Source organism: Bufo gargarizans, chromosome 4, assembly GCF_014858855.1.
Source record: "Bufo gargarizans isolate SCDJY-AF-19 chromosome 4, ASM1485885v1, whole genome shotgun sequence".
NCBI classification, from domain to species: Eukaryota; Metazoa; Chordata; class Amphibia; order Anura; family Bufonidae; genus Bufo; species Bufo gargarizans.
The window spans coordinates 204,651,584-204,671,515 of record NC_058083.1 but is presented as its reverse complement, the minus strand read 5'-3'; the positions used below and the strand labels follow the sequence as shown (position 1 = coordinate 204,671,515).

General features: G+C 47.5%; 1 protein-coding gene and 1 long non-coding RNA gene across 2 annotated transcripts in view; one reads left to right on the top strand and one right to left on the bottom strand.

The window, feature by feature from the left end:
* The window catches only part of LOC122934557, a 111,003-nt gene extending 93,260 nt beyond the window's left edge, over positions 1–17,743 (bottom strand). The window contains exons 1-2 of the long non-coding RNA XR_006388670.1: positions 17,615–17,743; positions 1,485–1,600 (exon numbers count right to left, since the gene is read on the bottom strand). This is a non-coding gene — a long non-coding RNA (uncharacterized LOC122934557). The remainder of the gene's footprint in view (positions 1–1,484; positions 1,601–17,614) is intronic.
* The window catches only part of P3H2 (prolyl 3-hydroxylase 2), a 176,170-nt gene continuing 173,965 nt past the window's right edge, over positions 17,728–19,932 (top strand). The window contains exon 1 of the mRNA XM_044290120.1: positions 17,728–18,278. Coding sequence (XP_044146055.1) covers positions 17,871–18,278 — 408 coding nt within the window. The 5' untranslated portion in view covers positions 17,728–17,870. The remainder of the gene's footprint in view (positions 18,279–19,932) is intronic.

Sequence of the window (19,932 nt, the reverse complement as noted above, 5' to 3'; positions counted from 1 at the left end):
CAGGCAATCGCCGGCACTGCGCCTGTGCGGGATTTGGGATGCCAGCGAGAGGAGGATCGGATTTGGGAGGCGATTTAGATGAACTTGGAGGCGTTATTAGTTTTTAAATTTAGCCGGGCACGGCACTTCAGAGGGGCGTTCCTGGGCACCGTGGAGAAAGAATAACGCCCCTCTGGGCTCCTTACAGCGTCATTTACATATCATAAGAATCGATTTTTTGAAGAAATGACAAGACACAGAATAAAAAGAACAAGACAGATGGAAAAAAGGTACTCATGGATCCATGTTTAATAAAGTACCTTTTTTCCATCTGTGTTCTTCTTTTCCATGTCAGTCTTGTCCTTTCTTCTAAAAATTCTTAGGATAAGCAAATGACGCTGTAAGGACTGGAGCCCAGAGGGGCGGTTTTCTTTCTCCACGGTGCCCCTCTGAAGTGCCGTGCCCGCCTAAATATGAAAACTCTAACGCCTCCATGTTTAGCTGAATCGCCTCCCAGAGGCGCGGCTAAGTCCTCAACACCCGCCCCCCCTCCTCAGCGCCGCGGTCTGCAAACACCCGATCCTCCTCTCGTCGGCGTCCCAAATCCCGCGCAGGCGCAGTGCCGGCGATTGCCTGCGCCTGCGCTCTGATAATACGGCTGAGGGCAACAGCTTCAACTTCGTCACTGGGCACGGCAGGTGACGATGTTGAAGCTGTTGCCCTCAGCCGTATTATCAGAGCGCAGGCGCAGGCAATCGCCGGCACTGCGCCTGCGCGGGATTTGGGACGCCGACGAGAGGAGGATCGGGTGTTTGCAGACCGCGGCGCTGAGGAGGGGGGCGGGTGTCTAGGGCCTTAGCCGCGCCTCTGGGAGGCGATTCAGCTAAACATGGGGGGGGCCCTGGGGAGAAAAGCAGCCGCATAGCCGGCTACAGGTCATGAGTGGGCGGGGCCTTATCTGCGCTACGGGCCCCCCAGTGCCGCGGGCCCCATAGCAGTGGCGTGGTCTGCCTCTATGGGCGGTACGCCACTGCCCCTGGCAACCAATTAGATTGAGCCTTTCATTTTTGAAAAAATGAAAAGTGGAATCTTTTTGGTTGCTATGCACAACTAAACTCGTTTTTCTTTGCACCAGTTTTGATAAATCCCCCCACATGTATTGCACTATTATGGGACACCGCATGACTGGCACTGAGGATCTATCACTATGGGCTCTGATGTTGGCTGGCAAATTTTAGGCAAGCACGATGCACTGGCCTATGAGAAGCAGCCAATCCTTAACCTTAGGGCCTTCTGCAAGCCGATGTGGATACCTGGGCAATATACTTTTGTGGGCTCAAACAATGGTCTGCCCCATACTTGCAGTTAGTATAATGAATGCAAAATGTGTAAATTCAGCTAGAACTAAAGCTAGTCCAGAAAGTTTCCAAATCAATCAAGGGCTGCACAAACAGTCACTCTGGAGTGCCAATGGGCGTATATTAAAAGGGAAATAGATGACTCACCACCCTTTGGTCTCTTAGATGGATTGCATTGAGTAGTAGGTGCTCCTGATAGTCTTCCACATTTCCCAATCACCAACAGCACAAAAATCTTCTTCCCTGTCCACAGTGCTTGACATCTGTATCAAATCATAAACGAGAGGACATAGTGCAGACCATCAGAGCCAGTTAAAAACAAGTGATTTTATTCTCCAGACAGAATAAAGTAGAGACAGTGAGTTGATTTCAGCCGTCTGTCATTTAAAAGTAAGTAGTAGCCGAGAACCAACATCCCAATCACTGCAGACTGGACCTGGAAAAGAGTCCCGGCCGCCTGAGAAGAGTCCTGGTTAGTCATGATCCCCTGCTCTCCTGCCCACCTGCTGACTGACTGACAGTCTTCTACCTAGTTTTCTCTCTTTCTCTGTAGGAGAGAACTGCCAACCATCAGCAGATGAGCAGGGAGAGCAGGAGAGGAATAACCAGGACTCTTCTCAGGTAGATTTGACTCTTTTCAAGGCCTGGGCTGCAATGGTTATGATGTTGGTTCTCATCCCCCTCTTAGGCCTCTTTCACACGGGTGTCATGTTTTTTGCCGGGATAAGATGGTAGTGCGTTGCGGGAAAATGCATGATTTTTCCACGCGAGTGCAAAACATTGCAATGCGTTTTTGTACATGCGTGAGAAAAATCGGCATGTTTGGTACCTAAACCCGAACTTCTTCACAGAAGTTCGGGTTTGGGATCGGGGCTGTGTAGATTGTATTATTTTCCCTTATAACATGGTCATAAGGGAAAATAATATCATTCTTAATACAGAATGCATAGCGCTGGAGGGGTTAAAAGAAATTAAAACATTTTTAACTCAAATAATTGATAATGTTCTCGCCACCTGCAGCAACCACTAGGGGGAGCTCAGTACCTATGAATTTATACAGCTACGATCGAACTTAAAGGGATTCTGTCACCTCGTTTTAGCTTATAGAGCTGCGGACATGCACGGCTAGATCGCCGCTATCATGTCCGCAATATACCTGTCCCATAGCGCTGTGTGCTTTTATTGTGTTTCAAAAATTATTTTATAGATATGTAAATGAGCCTGGTAAGGTGCCCAAGGGGCTGTACTAACCTTCTTGGTGCCCAGCCACGTCCCCTTGTGAAGGAGCCCAGCACCGCCTGCGTCCGCCGAATCTCCTCCTTTCTTCACAGTTAGATTGCCGTAATATTGCGATGTGCGAGCTCGCGCATGCGCAGTGCCGGTATTGTATTCCCTCCCTGTGCTAGCATCAGCCTCAGGGAAGGAACTGCGCATCGCGAGATTATGGCAATCTAACTGTGAAGAAAGGAGGAGATTCGGAGGGCGCAGGCGGTGCTGGGCTCCTTCACAAGGGGACGTGGCTGGGCACCAAGAAGGTTAGTACAGTCCCTTAGGCACCTTACCAGGCTCATTTACATATCTATAAAATCATTTTTTAAACACAATAAAAGGACACCGCTTTAGGCCTCATGCACACGACAGTTTTTTTTCACGGTCCGCAAAAACGGGGTCCGTGATCCGTGACCGTTTTTTCGTCCGTGGGTCTTCCTTGATTTTTGGAGGATCCACGGACATGAAAAAAAAAGTCGTTTTGGTGTCCGCCTGGCCGTGCGGAGCCAAACGGATCCGTCCTGAATTACAATGCAAGTCAATGGGGACGGATCCGTTTGATGTTGACACAATATGGTGCCATTTCAAACGGATCCGTCCCCATTGACTTTCAATGTAAAGTCTGGAGTTCTTTTATACCATCGGATTGGAGTTTTCTCCAATCCGATGGTATATTTTAACTTGAAGCGTCCCCATCACCAAGGGAACGCCTCTATGTTAGAATATACTGTCGGATATGAGCTACTTCGTGAACCTCAGATCCGACAGTATATTCTAACACAGAGGCGTTCCCATGGTGATGGGGACGCTTCAGGTTAGAATACACTACAAACTTTGTACAAGACTGCCCCCTGCTACCTGGCAGCACCCGATCTCTTACAGGGGGATATGATAGCACAATAAAGGGGTTAATTGTACTATCATATTCCCCTGTAAGAGATCAGGGCTGCCAGGCAGCAGGGGGCAGCCCCCCCCCCCCACTCCCCAGTTTGAATATCGTTGGTGGCACAGTGTGCGCCCCCCATCGGGCCACCCCTTCCTCCGTCTAATGTTAGAAATCGTTGGTGGCACAGTGTGCGCCCACCATCGCCCCCCCTCCCTCCATTGTAATAAATCGTTGGTGGCACAGTGTGCGCCAACCATCGCCCCCCCCCTCCCTCCCTCTATTGTATTAAATCGTTGGTGGCACAGTGTGCGGCCCCCCCTCCCTCTATAGCAGTAACAACATTGGTGGCAGTGTGCGGCCTCCCATTCTCCCCCCCTCCCCTCATCATTGGTGGCAGCGGAGTTCCGATCGGAGTCCCAGTTTAATCGCTGGGGCTCCGATCGGTAACCATGGCAACCAGGACGCTACTGCAGTCCTGGTTGCCATGGTTACTTAGCAATAGTATCGGAACTCCGCTGCCACCAATGATGGGGGGGGGGATGGGAGGCCGCACACTGCCACCAATGTTGTTACTGCTATAGAGGGAGGGGGGGCCGATGGTGGTTGGCACACTGTGCCACCAACGATTTATTACAATAGAGGGAGGGAGGAGGTGGCGATGGTGGGGGCACACTGTGCCACCAACGATTTATTACAATAGAGGGAGGGAGGGGGGGCGATGGTGGGCGCACACTGTGCCACCAACGATTTCTAACATTAGAGGGAGGAAGGGGGGGCCCGATGGGGGGCGCACACTGTGCCACCAACGATATTCAAACTGGGGAGGGGGGGGTCTGCCCCCTGCTGCCTGGCAGCCCTGATCTCTTACAGGGGAATATGATAGTACAATTAACCCCTTTAGGTGCCGCACCTGAAGGGGTTAATTGTGCTATCATATCCCCCTGTAAGAGATCGGGTGCTGCCAGGCAGCAGGGGGCAGTCTTGTACAAAGTTTGCAGTGTATTCTAACTAGAAGCGTCCCCATCACCATGGGAACGCTTCTGTGTTAGAATATACTGTCGGATATGAGTTTTCACGAAGTAAAAACTTAGATCAGAAAAAGCTTTTATGCAGACGGATCTTCGGATCCGTCTGTATGAAAGCAACCTACGGCCACGGATCACGGATGCCAATCTTGTGTGCATCCGTGTTCTTTCACGGACCCATTGACTTGAATGGGTCAGTGAACCGTTGTCCGTCAAAAAAATATTTTTTTGACGGACAGGATACACGGATCACGGCCTCGGCTGCAAAACGGTGCATTTTCCGATTTTTCCACGGACCCATTGAAAGTCAATGGGTCCGCGAAAAAAAACGGAAAACGGCACAACGGCCACGGATGCACACAACGGTCGTGTGCATGAGGCCTTATGGGACAGGTATATTGCGGACATGCTAGCGGCAATCTAGGCGGGCATGTCAGCTGCTCTATAAGCTAAAATGACAGAATCCCTTTAAAAGAAGTTGTAGAAATCTCTTTGCAGTAAACTCCCTCTAGTTGCGGCTGCTGGAAATTCATATTCTAATTATGCACGTTGAACCTTTTGCTGTAGTCTTCCGGCGTTTTGACATCTCCTCTTCTATAAGGGAAAAAATGGCAGCAAAAAATGGGGTTTATTCAGTTCTTTAGAATGAAAATGCTGCCAAAAACATCATAAAAATCATACACAGCATGGAAAAATATACAAATGGTTATATAGCATTTTGTAGTGAGGAAAAAATACCAGGCCAAAAATCACGAGTGTAGCAACTCTAAAAGCACCAATTTGCAAACAATGAGATGCTTAAAGAGGACCTGTCTGTCTTAAAAACTACTTGACAATGTGTCAATCCTTTATTTTTTCTGCTAGAAGTTATGTATTAATTACTAGCAGTTTGCAATGAAGGTCCAGATGGGTGTTACCAGTTGGAGGTGTGTCCCTGCACAGTCTGACACTGTGGAGGCACGGAGCTGGAAGCCCACAGAAACACAAAAGATAGTATATGTCCTATATTTCACATCTTGTGGATCGCTGACCCGTTGAAGTCAATGGGTCTGCACCGCGATGCAAAGGTCACACAGCCGATGTCTTTGTTTTGCGGACCCGCCGTTTGTGGTCCGGTACACAGGTACGGTGACACCACGGTCGTGTGAATGTACTGTTCTGTTACTCATGTCTGAAGCAAAGAGAGGACATGTCCAAAGACCCTGCATGGTGTCTCACAGTCCCTAATGGTTGCCCAGTTGGTAACCCCCTTAAAAAAAAAGACTCCTATTTGTGTAATATTCTAAAATATGTCAAAACTCACCTAACTGATCTCCACTACTTCCATTCCAACACTTCACAGTCCCCCGCCAGTCTCAGCTTCTTGCTCCTCTTGATAGATAGGAAATGTCTGCTCAGTTAGGCTAGTTCCAGGCCAGTGGCACTTCACCGTATCTGGCCTAGCTGGACACTGCCGTTCACTGCCAGACACAACTGACTTTAATGAGAGCTAGATTTTGGCTGGACAAAAAACTAATCCATGCAGGATCCCATTATAGTCAATAGGCTGTGGCGGTGCACGTCCCTATCCGGCTACATGAGATTTGTGTAATGTCATACACCTTGTACTACACTGCGTTTTTGCTGATAGTGCCAATCACAGATAGCCCATAAATTCTGTGGTCAGAATTGGGGCAGCTTTTCCCAGAAGCGCTGCACTCTGAGGCCCCAAACACCTCACCCATCCGGAGATCAGGGAAAGTCGTTCATTGTGCCTCAAGCCCTCTACCACAACGATAGTGGTATATAGGAATATATTAAAACTTCCACAGGCTGCAATGGTAACTCATTGCAGTCTATGGTACAGGCAATAAGGTGATCACATGTTTAAGTCACCAAAGTAAACCTCTTTTTTTTTTTTTTAAGTGTAAAAAAAATTTAAAAAAGTTTCTAAAAATATCAAAATTAAAAATCACCCCACTTTCCTCATATTAAAAATTAAAAAACAATAAAAGAAAATAAAGATCATAGGTATCGCCTTCTCCCAAAATGTACTATTAAAGTATAAATGTATTCATCCTGTATGGCGAATGACATAACAGAAAAAAAAAATTAAAATGGCAAATAAGCCATTTTTTTGGCGTTTTATCTCCCCAAAAAAATACTGTATGAAAAGTAATCAAAATGTCATACACACTCCAAGATACCGCATAGCGAATACAGTAAAAAAAGGAAACCCAGAAAACTGGTAGAATTGTGTTCATTTTTTCCAAATCCACCCCATTTAGAATTTTTTCCAGCATTCCATTACATCGTATGGTGCATTAAAAATTACAACTTGTCCTGCAAAAGACATGCCTTCATACAGCTATGTGAATAGAAAATTAAAAAAGTTATGGGCAGAGAATAAAAAACTAAAATGGTCTTGAAAGGGTTAAATGCCCAGGCGCCTAAATTTAAGCGCACGTGACTTTTTATGCCACCGTCGTCACTGGGGAGCTGGTCCTGACAGATTCACCAACATGTATGACTGTTCCCAGGTGTAAATGACTACTTCAATCTACAGGTGAAACTCGAAAAATTTGAATATCGTGCAAAAGTTATTTCAGTAAGGCTACATGCACACGAAAGTTGTTTGTTTCAGTGTCCGTTCAGGTTTTTTTGCGGATAGGATGCGGACCCAATCATTTCAATGAGTCCGCAAAAAATGCAGACAGCACACCGTGTGCTGTTCGCATCAGTATGTCCATTCCATAGCCCCACAAAAGAAATATAACATGTCCTAGTCTTGTCTGTTAAAGGCATTGTTACAATGGATCCGCAAAAAAACAAAAAAACAGACGGCATACGAATGTCATGCGTTTTTTTTTGCGGCTCCGCAAATTGCAGACCGCAAAACACATACGGTCGTGTGCATGTAGCCTAATGCAACTTAAAAGGTGAAACTAACATATGAGATAGACACATTACATGCAAAGCGAGATATTTCAAGCCTTTATTTGTTATAATTTGGATGATTATGGCTTACAGCTTATGAAACCCCAAAGTCACAATCTCAGAAAATTAGAATATTACATGAAATCAATAAAAAAAGGATGTTAAATAGAAGAATGTAGGACCTCTGAAAAGTATAATAATGCATATGTACTCGGTACTTGGTTTGGGCCCTTTTGAATCAATAAGGCCCCTTTAACACGGGCGAGATTTCCGCGCGGGTGCAATGCGTGAGGTGAACGCATTGCACCCGCACTGAATCCGGACCCATTCATTTCTATGGGGTTGTGCACATGAGCGGTGATTTTCACGCATCACTTGTGCGTTGCGTGAAAATCGCAGCATGCTCCTCTTTGTGCGTTTTTCACGTAACGCAGGCCCCATAGAAATGAATGGGGTTGCGTGAAAATCGCAAACATCCGCAAGCAAGTGCGGATGCAGTGCGATTTTCACGCACGGTTGCTAGGAGGCAATCGGGATGGGGACCCGATCATTATTATTTTCCTTTATAACATGGTTATAAGGGAAAATACTAGCATTCTGACTACATAATGCTTAGTAAAATAGGGCTGGAGGGGATAAAAAAATAATAATAATTAACTCACCTTATTCAACTTCTTCTGTCTTGTTCTGTGAGGAATAGGACCTTTGATGACGTCACTACGTTCATCACATGGTCCATCACATGATCTATCACCAGCGTAGTGACGTCATCAAAGGTCCTTTTCCTCACAGATGAAGACAGAAGAGATGCCGGCTGCGCGAACAAGTGGATTAAGGCGAGTTAAATTATTATATATTTTTTTAACCCCTCCAGCATTATTTTGCAATGCATTCTGTATTCAGAATGCTAGTATTCTCCCTTATAACCAGGTTATAAGGGAAAATAATACAATCTACACAACCTTGAACCCAAACCTGAACTTTTGTGAAGAAGTTCGGGTCTGGGTACCACAGTCAGTTTTTTATCACACGGGTGCAAAACACATTGCACCCGCACGATAAAAACTGAACGGAACGCAATCGCAGTCAAATTTGACTGCAATTGCGTACCTACTCGCGCGGGTTTGCCGCAATGCATCCGGATGCATTCGGACCTAATCCAGACACGCTCATCTGCAAGGGGCCTTACTGCCTCAATGCGGCGTGGCATGGATGCTATCAGCCTATGGCACTGCTGAGGTGTTATGGAAGACCAGGATGCTTCAATATCAGCCTTCAGCCTTTCTGTATTGTTCGGTCTCACGTCTCTTATCTTTCTCTTGGCAATGTCCCATAGATTCTCTATGGGGTTCAGGTCAGGCGAGTTTGCTGGCCAATCAAGCACAGTAATCCCATGGTCATTGAACCAGGTTTTGGTACTTTTGGCAGTGTGGGCAGGTGCCAAGTCCTGCTGGAAAATTAAGTCACCATCTCCATAAAGCTCGTCTGCGAAAGGAAGCATGAAATGCCCCAAAATCTCCTGGTAGATGGCTGCATTGACTGTGAACTTAATGAAGCACAGTGGACCAACACCAGCAGATGACATGGCTCCCCAAATCAACACAGACTGTGAAAACTTCACACTGGACTTCAAGCATCTTGCATTGTGTTACTCTCCAGTCTTCCTCCAGACTCTGGGTCCTTGGTTTCTAAATAAGATGCAAAAGCTGTTCTCATCAGAAAATCGGACTTTGGACGACTGAGCAACAGACCAGTTCTTTTTTTCTTTATCCCAGGTAAGATGCATCTGACGTTGTTTGTTTCAGCGAACTTGTGTTTTAAGTTTGGCGTCTAAAGTTCTGGTTTGGGTTATCGAAGTATCCCGTTATGGATTCCGCTACCATGGACCATAATGGAATTTAGAATCCATAACGGGATACTTCGATAACCTGAAATCGAACTTTTGACGCCGAACTTAAAACCCAAGTTCGCTCAACACTACTCAGGAACCCTTTGCAGGTGTTATGGATTAATTAGCTGATAGAGTGGGACACTTTGAGCCTAGAATATTCAACCTCTTCACAATATTCTAATTTTCTGGGATTGTGAATTTGGGATTTTCATAAACTGTAAGCCATAATCATCCAAATTAGGGCTGCAGCAAACAAATGATTCTATCGATTATTTTTTACGATTAATCGAGTACTCTAATAAGTAAAACCTTCTTAAAATAACGTATTACTTTATAAAAACAATATTTTTATTTCTTACAGGGGTATAGCACATAATTGCACACACATAAGGCTTCTTTCACAGCTGCAATATACATTCTGTCAGAAGCTGGAATGTACCATATCAGGTACAGCTGAATTATCTGCCGGCTGCTGCAGCCATTGACTGTAATGGAGTCCAGCCTTGTTACAGCATTCAAGCTGGGTTTTGTAAGGACAAAAAACAAACAAAAAAAGCCTTGGATGATACGCAGCATCTATGCCGAAACATGGTCAGATGGCCTTGGACCACATAGTCAATGAGAGCGTATAGCTGGTTGTACCCGGCTATACCCAATACGGTATACTCCAGCAGGCTGCCAGAATGTGTATCTAAGGTTATGTTGTGAACTCCGGCAGTTTGTTCCGGTGGAGGAACAGACTGCCGGATGTCACTCGCTACATCTGTCATAGCTGGATGCCCATTGACTGTAATGGTGATGCCCCTTACTGCCTCTAATTTGAATACTCACCCACCCAATAAACAGAGCGGAGCACGTCTGCTCCAGTCTGGGCTCAGCAAAGCAGGCGTGATTACGTCATTGTATCTCGCCTACCAATGTTTAACTACCAACATACCCTGACAGTGTTTCCCTGCCCAGCAGCACTGCCACGTATTGCAGCCTGCCCCGTTCACTTGAATGGAGATGTGCTGCAGATCCCTGCATGGCGGATCTGTGACTGGTGCAGCATGAATCAGTGTTGCAGCCCCTTCAGCTCCTCTGATCACAAGAATGGGGCGGTCTGTACCCCCAAAATGAATATAGCGCTGGTCAAGCATGCACACTGCAGCTCCATTCATCTTTATGGGACTGTCAGATATAGAGGGGCAGGGTCCTCAGCAATCTCTGACAGTCCCATAGAATATGAATGGCGCGACGGTGTGCATGCTTGACCAGCCCTCCATTCATTCCAGGGCATGGGGGCCCCTATTCTTGTGATCAGTGGGGTCCCCAGCACTCATACCCACTCTGATCTCATAGTAATGCACCTGTCCTGTGGATAGGGAATAACTTCTTACCAGAATACCCTATTAAAGGGGTCCTCCTCTCAGATCATCCTCTGTCCATAAGACATGGATGTCACAGAGAGGAAGACCCTATTAGAGTGGAGAGCTCTATCAGAGACATGAGTGGGGTATTAGTTCAGACCACCATATGGAGCCCATACAGTAAGTGATGGGGGACGGGGAGGCAGCAGAGGATGCTGAGACAGAAGTACATGTGGTGCCTAACACACAGCGTTCATGCTGAACGCCGGTCCCGCGGGATGAAACCTTCACTCACCTCTCCACCCAGCTCCCAGATCTGGTTCCAGGAAAAATACACGGGACCGGAAACCAGAAAAAGCGTTACTGGTTGCTATAGGAGCTGCCGGAAGTGTATGAGCCCGGCTCCATGACGACTCGTAAGGGTCAGGTGACGCACTGGCTCCGTCACCGGTCTGCTGTTCAGTCAGGTTTGACGGGACGGCAGCGGCCAATTTGGTTCACCTCAGCGGCCTCTGAAGTAGTTACAGGACCCGCTGTTCAATGCATTGTGGTGCCGAGTTGGGAGACCACGGAACGGTGAGTGAGAGGCTTATCTTCACTCACCCTCCGTAGTTATGTGATTTAGGCCTCATGCACACGACCGTTGTGTGCATCCGTGGCCGTTGTGCCGTTTTCCGTTTTTTTTCGCGGACCCATTGACTTTTAATGGGTCCGTGGAAAAATCGGAAAATGCACCGTTTTGCAGCCAAGGCCGTGATCCGTGTATCCTGTCCGTCAAAAAAATATGACCTGTCCTATTTTTTTGACGGACAACGGTTCACGGACCCATTCAAGTCAATGGGTCCGTGAAAGAACACGGATGCACACAAGATTGGCATCCGTGTCCGTGATCCGTGGCCGTAGGTTGCTTTCATACAGACGGATCCGAAGATCCGTCTGCATAAAAGCTTTTTCTGATCTAAGTTTTCACTTCGTGAAAACTCATTTCCGACAGTATATTCTAACACAGAAGCGTTCCCATGGTGATGGGGACGCTTCTAGTTAGAATACACTGCAAACTTTGTACAAGACTGCCCCCTGCTGCCTGGCAGCACCCGATCTCTTACAGGGGGATATGATAGCACAATTAACCCCTTCAGGTGTGGCACCTAAAGGGGTTAATTGTACTATCATATTCCCCTGTAAGAGATCAGGGCTGCCAGGCAGCAGGGGGCAGACCCCCCCCTCCCCAGTTTGAATATCGTTGGTGGCACAGTGTGCCAACCACCATCGCCCCCCCCTCCCTCTATTGTATTAAATCGTTGGTGGCACAGTGTGCCAACCACCATCGCCCCCCCTCCCTCCCTCTATTGTATTAAATCGTTGGTGGCACAGTGTGCCAACCACCATCGCCCCCCCCCCCCCCGCCACCCGCCTCTCCCTCTATAGCAGTAACATTGGTGGCAGTGTGCGGTCTCAACAGTAGAAGATTCATACTTACCTGCTTGCTGCTGCGATGTCTGTGAACGGCCGGGAGCTCCTCCTACTGGTAAGTGACAGTTCTTTAGCAATGCGCCGCACAGACCTTTCACTTACCAGTAGGAGGAGCTCCCGGCCGGACACAGACATCGCAGCAGCAAGCCGGTAAGTATGAATCTTCTACTGTTGAGACCGCACACTGCCACCAATGTTACTGCTATAGAGGGAGGGGGGGGGCGATGGTGGTTGGCACACTGTGCCACCAACGATTTAATACAATAGAGGGAGGGAGGGGGGCCGATGGTGGTTGGCACACTGTGCCACCAACGATTTAATACAATAGAGGGAGGGAGGGGGGCCGATGGTGGTTGGCACACTGTGCCACCAACGATATTCAAACTGGGGAGGGGGGGGGCTGCCCCCTGCTGCCTGGCAGCCCTGATCTCCTACAGGGGAATATGATAGTACAATTAACCCCTTTAGGTGCCGCACCTAAAGGGGTTAATTGTGCTATCATATCCCCCAGTAAGAGATCGGGTGCTGCCAGGCAGCAGGGGGCAGTCCTGTACAAAGTTTGTAGTGTATTCTAACCTGAAGCGTCCCCATCACCATGGGAACGCCTCTGTGTTAGAATATACTGTCGGATCTGAGGTTCACGAAGTAGCTCATATCCGACAGTATATTCTAACATAGAGGCGTTCCCATGGTGATGGGGACGCTTCAAGTTAAAATATACCATCGGATTGGAGAAAACTCCAATCCGATGGTATAAAAGAACTCCAGACTTTACATTGAAAGTCAATGGGGACGGATCCGTTTGAAATGGCACCATATTGTGTCAACATCAAACGGATCCGTCCCCATTGACTTGCATTGTAATTCAGGACGGATCCGTTTGGCTCCGCACGGCCAGGCGGACACCAAAACGACTTTTTTTTCATGTCCGTGGATCCTCCAAAAATCAAGGAAGACCCACGGACGAAAAAATGGTCACGGATCACGGACCCACGGACCCCGTTTTTGCGGACCGTGAAAAAAAACTGTCGTGTGCATGAGGCCTTAAACGAATCCTCGATGCAGGGAAATTGTATTGAGGATTTTTTTGCCTCTATTACATCGATGAATCGTTTCAGCCCTAATCCAAATTATAACAAATAAAGGCTTGAAATATCTTGCTTTATATGTAATGAGTCTATCTCATATATTGGTAGTCATTAAGGGGCCTTAGGCTGGGCCGCCGCCTATTTATGATGGCCTGGCCCAGTCTAAATAGCTTCTCCAGTGCAGCGGATAGCCACACTCCTGCCCTGACAGCGGCTGATCTGCAGAAGCACTGATCTGAGCCGTTTAATCTCTTAGATGCCATGAGCAATAGCGCCCGCAGGATGTAGACAGTGAGCGAGTCTCCCAATAGCACCCCACAAATGAGATCACAGGGTGCCAATGCCTGTGGCCCCAGGCCAGGACCTAGTGAAAGTCCAAGCAGGCCACAGCCTGCTGGTGGATGTCAGTCTAGCACTGACAGTAACATATCCTGCACTGAAAGAACAGAGCAATATATTTTAGAAGCGATCAATCGATCACCTATTTATAGTCCACTTGGTTAAAAGATGTTTTTTGGTTAAAAAAAGGTTTATTAAAATAAAATCTCCACATATTTGGTATTGTCACGTCCATAACGACCCACACTATATAATTATCACATAATTTATCCTTTACAGCCAGAAGCACTTATTCTCCACCATAAGGCACTTATTCTCCACCATGCACATGACAGTATTTTTTCACTGTCCGCAAAACGGGGTTCCGTTGGTCCGTGACCGTTTTTTCGTCCGTTTGTCTTCCTTGATTTTTGGAAGATCCACGGACATGAAAAAAAAAGTCGTTTTGGTGTCCGCCTGGCCGTGCGGAGCCAAACGGATCCGTCCTGAATTACAATGCAAGTCAATGGGGACGGATCCGTTTGACGTTGACACAATATGGTGCAATTGCAAACGGATCCGTCCCCATTGACTTGCAATGTAAAGTCAGGATCCCTTTTATAGGATATGAGTTACATCGTGAAAACTCATATCCGACAGTATATTCTAACACAGAGGCGTTCCCATGGTGATGGGGACTCTTCTAGTTAGAATATACTACAAACTGTGTACATGACTGCCCCCTGCTGCCTGGCAGCACCCGATCTCTTATAGGGGGCCGTGATCAGCACAATTAACCCCTCAGGTGCCGCACCTGAAGGGGTTAATTGTGCGTATCATAGCCCCCTGTAAGAGATCAGGGGCTGCCAGGCAGCAGGGGGCAGACCCCCCTCCCTCCCCAGTTTAAAATTCATTGGTGGCCAGTGCGGCCCACCCCCCTCCCTCTATTGTATTAATACGTTGGTGGCACAGTGTGCGCCCCCCCCCTTTCTCCCTCTATTGTATTAATACGTTGGTGGCACAGTGTGCGCCCCCCCCCCCCCCTTCCTCCCTCTCCGATCGGAGTCCTAGTTTAATCGCTGGGGCTCCGATCGGTAACCATGGCAACCAGGACGCTACTGCAGTCCTGGTTGCCATAGTTACTTAGCAATAGTAGAAGCATCATACTTACCTGCTGGCTGCTGCGATGTCTGTGTCCGGCCGGGAGCGCCTCCTACTGGTAAGTGACAGGTCTGTGCGGCGCATTGCTTAATGATCTGTCACTTACCAGTAGGAGGAGCTCCCGGCCGGTCACAGACAGCGCAGCAGCCAGCAGGTAAGTATGATGCTTCTACTATTGCTAAGTAACCATGACTGCAGTAGCTTCCTGGTTGCCATGGTTACCGATCGGCGCCCCAGCGATTAAACTGTGACTCCGATCGGAACTCCGCTGCCACCAATGGGGGGGGGGAGGGGAGGCCGCACACTGGCCACCAATGTTATTATTACAATAGAGGGAGGGAGGGGGGGGACCAGGGGAGGCCGCACACTGGCCACCAATGTTATTAATACAATAGAGGGAGGGAGGGGGGGCCGCACACTGTGCCACCAACGTATTAAAACAATAGAGGGAGGAAGGGGGGGGGCGCACACTGTGCCACCAACGTATTAATACAATAGAGGGATGAAGGGGGTGGCCGGGGGGGGGGGGGCGCACACTGTGCCACCAACGTATTAATACAATAGAGGGAGGGAGGGGGGGCCGCACTGGCCACCAATGAAATTTAAACTGGGGAGGGAGGGGGGTCTGCCCCCTGCTGCCTGGCAGCCCCGGATCTCTTACAGGGGGCTATAATACGCACAATTAACCCCTTCAGGTGCAGCACCTGAGGGGTTAATTGTACGGATCACAGCCCCCTGTAAGAGATCGGGTGCTGCCAGGCAGCAGGGGGCAGTCATGTACACAGTTCGTTGTATATTCTAACTAGAAGCGTCCCCATCACCATGGGAACGCCTCTGTGTTAGAATATACTGTCGGATCTGAGTTTTCACGAAGTGAAAACTCAGCTCTGAAAAAGCTTTTATGCAGACGGATCTTCGGATCTGTCTGTATGAAAGTAACCTACGGCCACGGATCACGGACACGGATGCCAATCTTGTGTGCATCCGTGTTCTTTCACGGACCCATTGACTTGAATGGGTCCGTGAACCGTTGTCCGTCAAAAAAATAGGACAGGTCATATTTTTTTGACGGACAGGATACACGGATCACGGAGGCGGATGAAAAACGGATGAAAATCATGGAAAACGGAACAACGGCCACGGATGCACACAACGGTCGTGTGCATGAGGCCTAAATGGAATAAAAAAAGTGATTGAAAAGTGTGATTTATCCCAAAACAAAAATAAAACCCTCACACAGCTCCGTAGAAATAAAAAGAAAAAAGTTATGGGTCTTGGGATGCGGTGATACAAAAACATTTTCTTAAAAAGAGTTTTTATTGTGCAAAAGTAATAAAACAGGAAAAAAAAAATATTGGGGTGATTTATCAAACTGGTCTAAAGTAGGACTGGCTCCATCTTTCATTTTTTGGGGATTGGATGCAGACCCATTAATTTCAATGGGGCAACAAAATATGTGGTCAGCACATCTGTTCTGCTGCCCTGCAAAAAAAAAATTGTGGACAAGGATAGGACTTCTAGAGGAGTGTGAAAAGAAAAAACTGGCAGCATGCACTTTGCCTAAATCCTTGTTTTCTGGATCCGCAATTTTGGGACCACAAAACGGATGCAGTCATGACTAAGGATGAGCGTAATGAGCTTTGGATGCTACATCCGAAGTCGTTTTGGTAAGAACTTCATTTTAATGCTGTACGAGATCTGTCTCCACACAGTATTAGAATGTATGGGCTCCAATGGGGCGAAGTTAGTTATTCGCAAAGTAACGCGAGACTTCATAGAATAACTTTGACTAGAAAACCACTTTAAAACTTGGATCCGAACTTGGCTTCAGTATCGACTAGTACCTCGGAATCTCCGTACAGCATTAAAGAGGACCTTTTATGCTTTTTAAAAAAAAATCTAGATTAAATACCTGTACTTGCGGAGTACCCCCAGCCCCTTTCCCCCTGATGCTGCCACCCTGTCTGTTTTTCTTTAAATATGACTCCGATGCCACGCTGTGCCCCCTGTAGTTTTCCAGCTCAGTATGTTAATAGTGAGTATCGGTACAGGGAGGAGGAGACGCCAGGGTTTCTCAATGGGCGTCTCCTTCTCCCTGGCTGTGCCACGATCCAATCACAGAGTAGAACGTCACAGCCAGCGAGAAGGAGACGCCCAGTGAGAAACCCTGGCGTCTCCTCCTCCCTGTACTGATACTCTGTATTTACAAACTGAGCAGGAAAACTACATGGAGACACAGCGGGGCGTAGGATCAATATTTTTTTTTTTAAAACAGGCAGGGTGGCAGCATCAGCGGTGGGCAACCCGCAAGTACTGGTATTTATCTAAACTTAGAAACATGAAAGGTCCTCTTTAAAATACAGTTCATACTGAAACAACTTCGGATGTAGCATCCAAAGTTCGCTAAGCTCATCCCTAGTCGTGAGCACGAGCCCTTAAACAGTAACAAAAATAAATAAATAAAAAGGAAACACTGCAAAAAGTGCAAAGAAAAAGTATATTTACCACTATTAAAAAATAAATAAATAAATAAATAAATAAAAAGTGAAGGGGCTCTTATAGGGATTTATAAACTTTAGTACCTGATGATTCTGAAGACAGAAGAAAGTGGGATTAGTGCTGGACTCAGAATACTTGGGCGAGGGGTATGGGCCCCTGTAATTACTTAGTTAGGACTTCACATCTCACATATTACATAGGACTTCACATCTCACACACATTACATAGGACTTCACATATTACATAGGACTTCACATCACACACATATTACATAGGACTTCACATATTACATAGGACTTCACATCACATATTACATAGGACTTCACATCACATATTACATAGGACTTCACATCACATATTACATAGGACTTCACATCACACACATATTACATAGGACTTCACCTATGACACAGGACTTCGCATCACAGACTCTGATCAGAGGGTAGGCAGGGAAATAAGCATGTCTCCCGCATTCCTAGGCTGGCAACTGTTCAGACGCCTGAGCCTGTGGGAGAGGTGCTGCGCGGCTGCTGTGGACTCCTCCTAAAGCAGTGCGTGTCGCTTTAAGTGAGCCGGCTGCCGGGTGAGAGTCAGTCGGAGCTGCACATGGTCCTCTCAGGAGAAGCGCAGACCCCTTCTTAAAGGGCCCCGAGCAGACATGCACTACAAGCCGCTGTGCCTGCCCCTGCTGCTCTCCTTCCTGCACTCCTTCGTCCACGCTCTGGACCCTTATGACCTGCTCTATGCTGATGGGATAGACGCCTACTACAGGAATGACTTCCACCAGGTGGTTCACTACATGGAGCTGGCTCTCAGCAGCTTCTCCCAGTGCAGGCTGACTAAGATCAGCTGCACGCTGGGCTGTGCGCAGAGGTTCCCCTTCCAGCTCACCTCCACCCTCTGGGACCTACACTTTGCCACTGCCGTGCTCCAGCGGGCAGCCTGTGTGCGGCAGTGCGAGGAGGGCATCCTGGGGGCACCGTCCAGGCACAGAGTCAGCGAGGACATCAAGAGCGAGTTCTACAGGAGGATTCCCTACAACTTCCTGCAGAGGGCGTACTTCAAGGTAAGGCTGCCTGTACTGCCGGGTATAGTGATGGATGGACCTCACCTGATTAATGCATCCAGGAAATATTAGAAACCGCTGTATTACGCTACCATCACATTTGCGTTATCCTCTCCGGTTTTGAGATCTGTCAGAGGATCTCAAAACCGCAGCCAAACACATCCGTTTTAAAAATACGACCGGCGGCGTCCGTTCAGACCGGATCCGGTTGTATTTTTATCGAAAAATGCACATGCTGGCACCAAATACCATTGTAAGCGGTGTTGAGCGAACTTGTGTTTTTCAAGTTTGGCGTGCAGGTTCGGGTTACCTAAGAATCCCGTCATGGATTTCACTACCATGGACTATAACGGAATTCTATGAGGACTATGGGTAAATGCACACGTTCAGGATTTATGTGCGGACAATCCGCATTGAAATTTGCAGGGAATTCCATGTAGTCAATCCGCATCAGTTGGTGCGGATTTGGTGCTGGTTTTCTGCATGCGGGTTTTACTCTCCCCATTGAAGTGAATGGAGAAAAATAAAATAAATTGACATGCTGCGGATTTTAAAATCCACACTGTAGGTCAAAACCCTCATTTCATAGAATACAATGTACATGACCTGCGGTGTGGCTCATCCCCGCGCAATCCTGCTAATGTGCATGTACCCTATAAGAGGCATTCCATATTGCATTCCGTCATAGTAGAAGACTGGTTATGAGGAGATGTAAGTTGTTGTTCCTTTTTTTTTTTTTTTTTTTTTTTTTTTTTTTTTCATGCGTCCGAAAAAGTCATCAAAGTCACTGATTGCCCCCCCACCCCCACGTAATCCTATCGGTGCTACGGGAGCTCTCGCGGACACGCTGTGAGTTCAGTGCATTGAACTCGCTTGTGTGAAACATGGGCCAAGAATCCACCAGATAATTGCTAACGAGCGTTCATAGGAATGCTCGTCGGTGATTATCTGGCAGTGTAAAGGTGCCGATTACCTGATGAACGAGCAAAAAGCTAGTTCGTCACATAATGTAATTGTTTGTGCAGACACCTAAATCCTTGTTTGCTGTGTGAACAACAAGCCTGTATGGGAATGAGCAATGGAATTAGTGATCGCTCCTCCCAATACTGTGGAGGAGATCGCTTCCTTTCCGACAATAGCCTGCTGAATTGTCCCATCTAAAGGGACCTTAAAGGGGTTATCCAACCCCTATAATGCTGCCTACCCCCCATGTCCGGGCACCTCCATATAGATTATACTTACCGTCGCTCCTGGTCCCCGCACAACCACCGTTGCATCTCCTGACAATGATCTTCCCCCACCGCGGCCTGCTATTGGCTGCCTCCCCCGTCACAGGATGTATTGACCTGTGCAACAGGGAGATTCAGCGGCGGCCGTGTGGGGACCAGGATCAACTCGGGTACTGGGGAACGGGGTAAGTATAATCTATGTGAGGTGCCCGGGCATTTGGGGGTCATTAAAGGGGTTGGATTACCACTTTATGACTGGTGTTACAATTGCCAGTATTATTACAAAGTCCGTCGGTGCAGAATGCTCCAAATTTATTAGGAGGCACAAGCCTCTACTTAAAGGGGTTCTGCATTTTGTTTTAACTAATGATCTATCAGTCTTGATAGATCATCAGCTTCTGATCGGCGGGGGTCCGACACCCCGG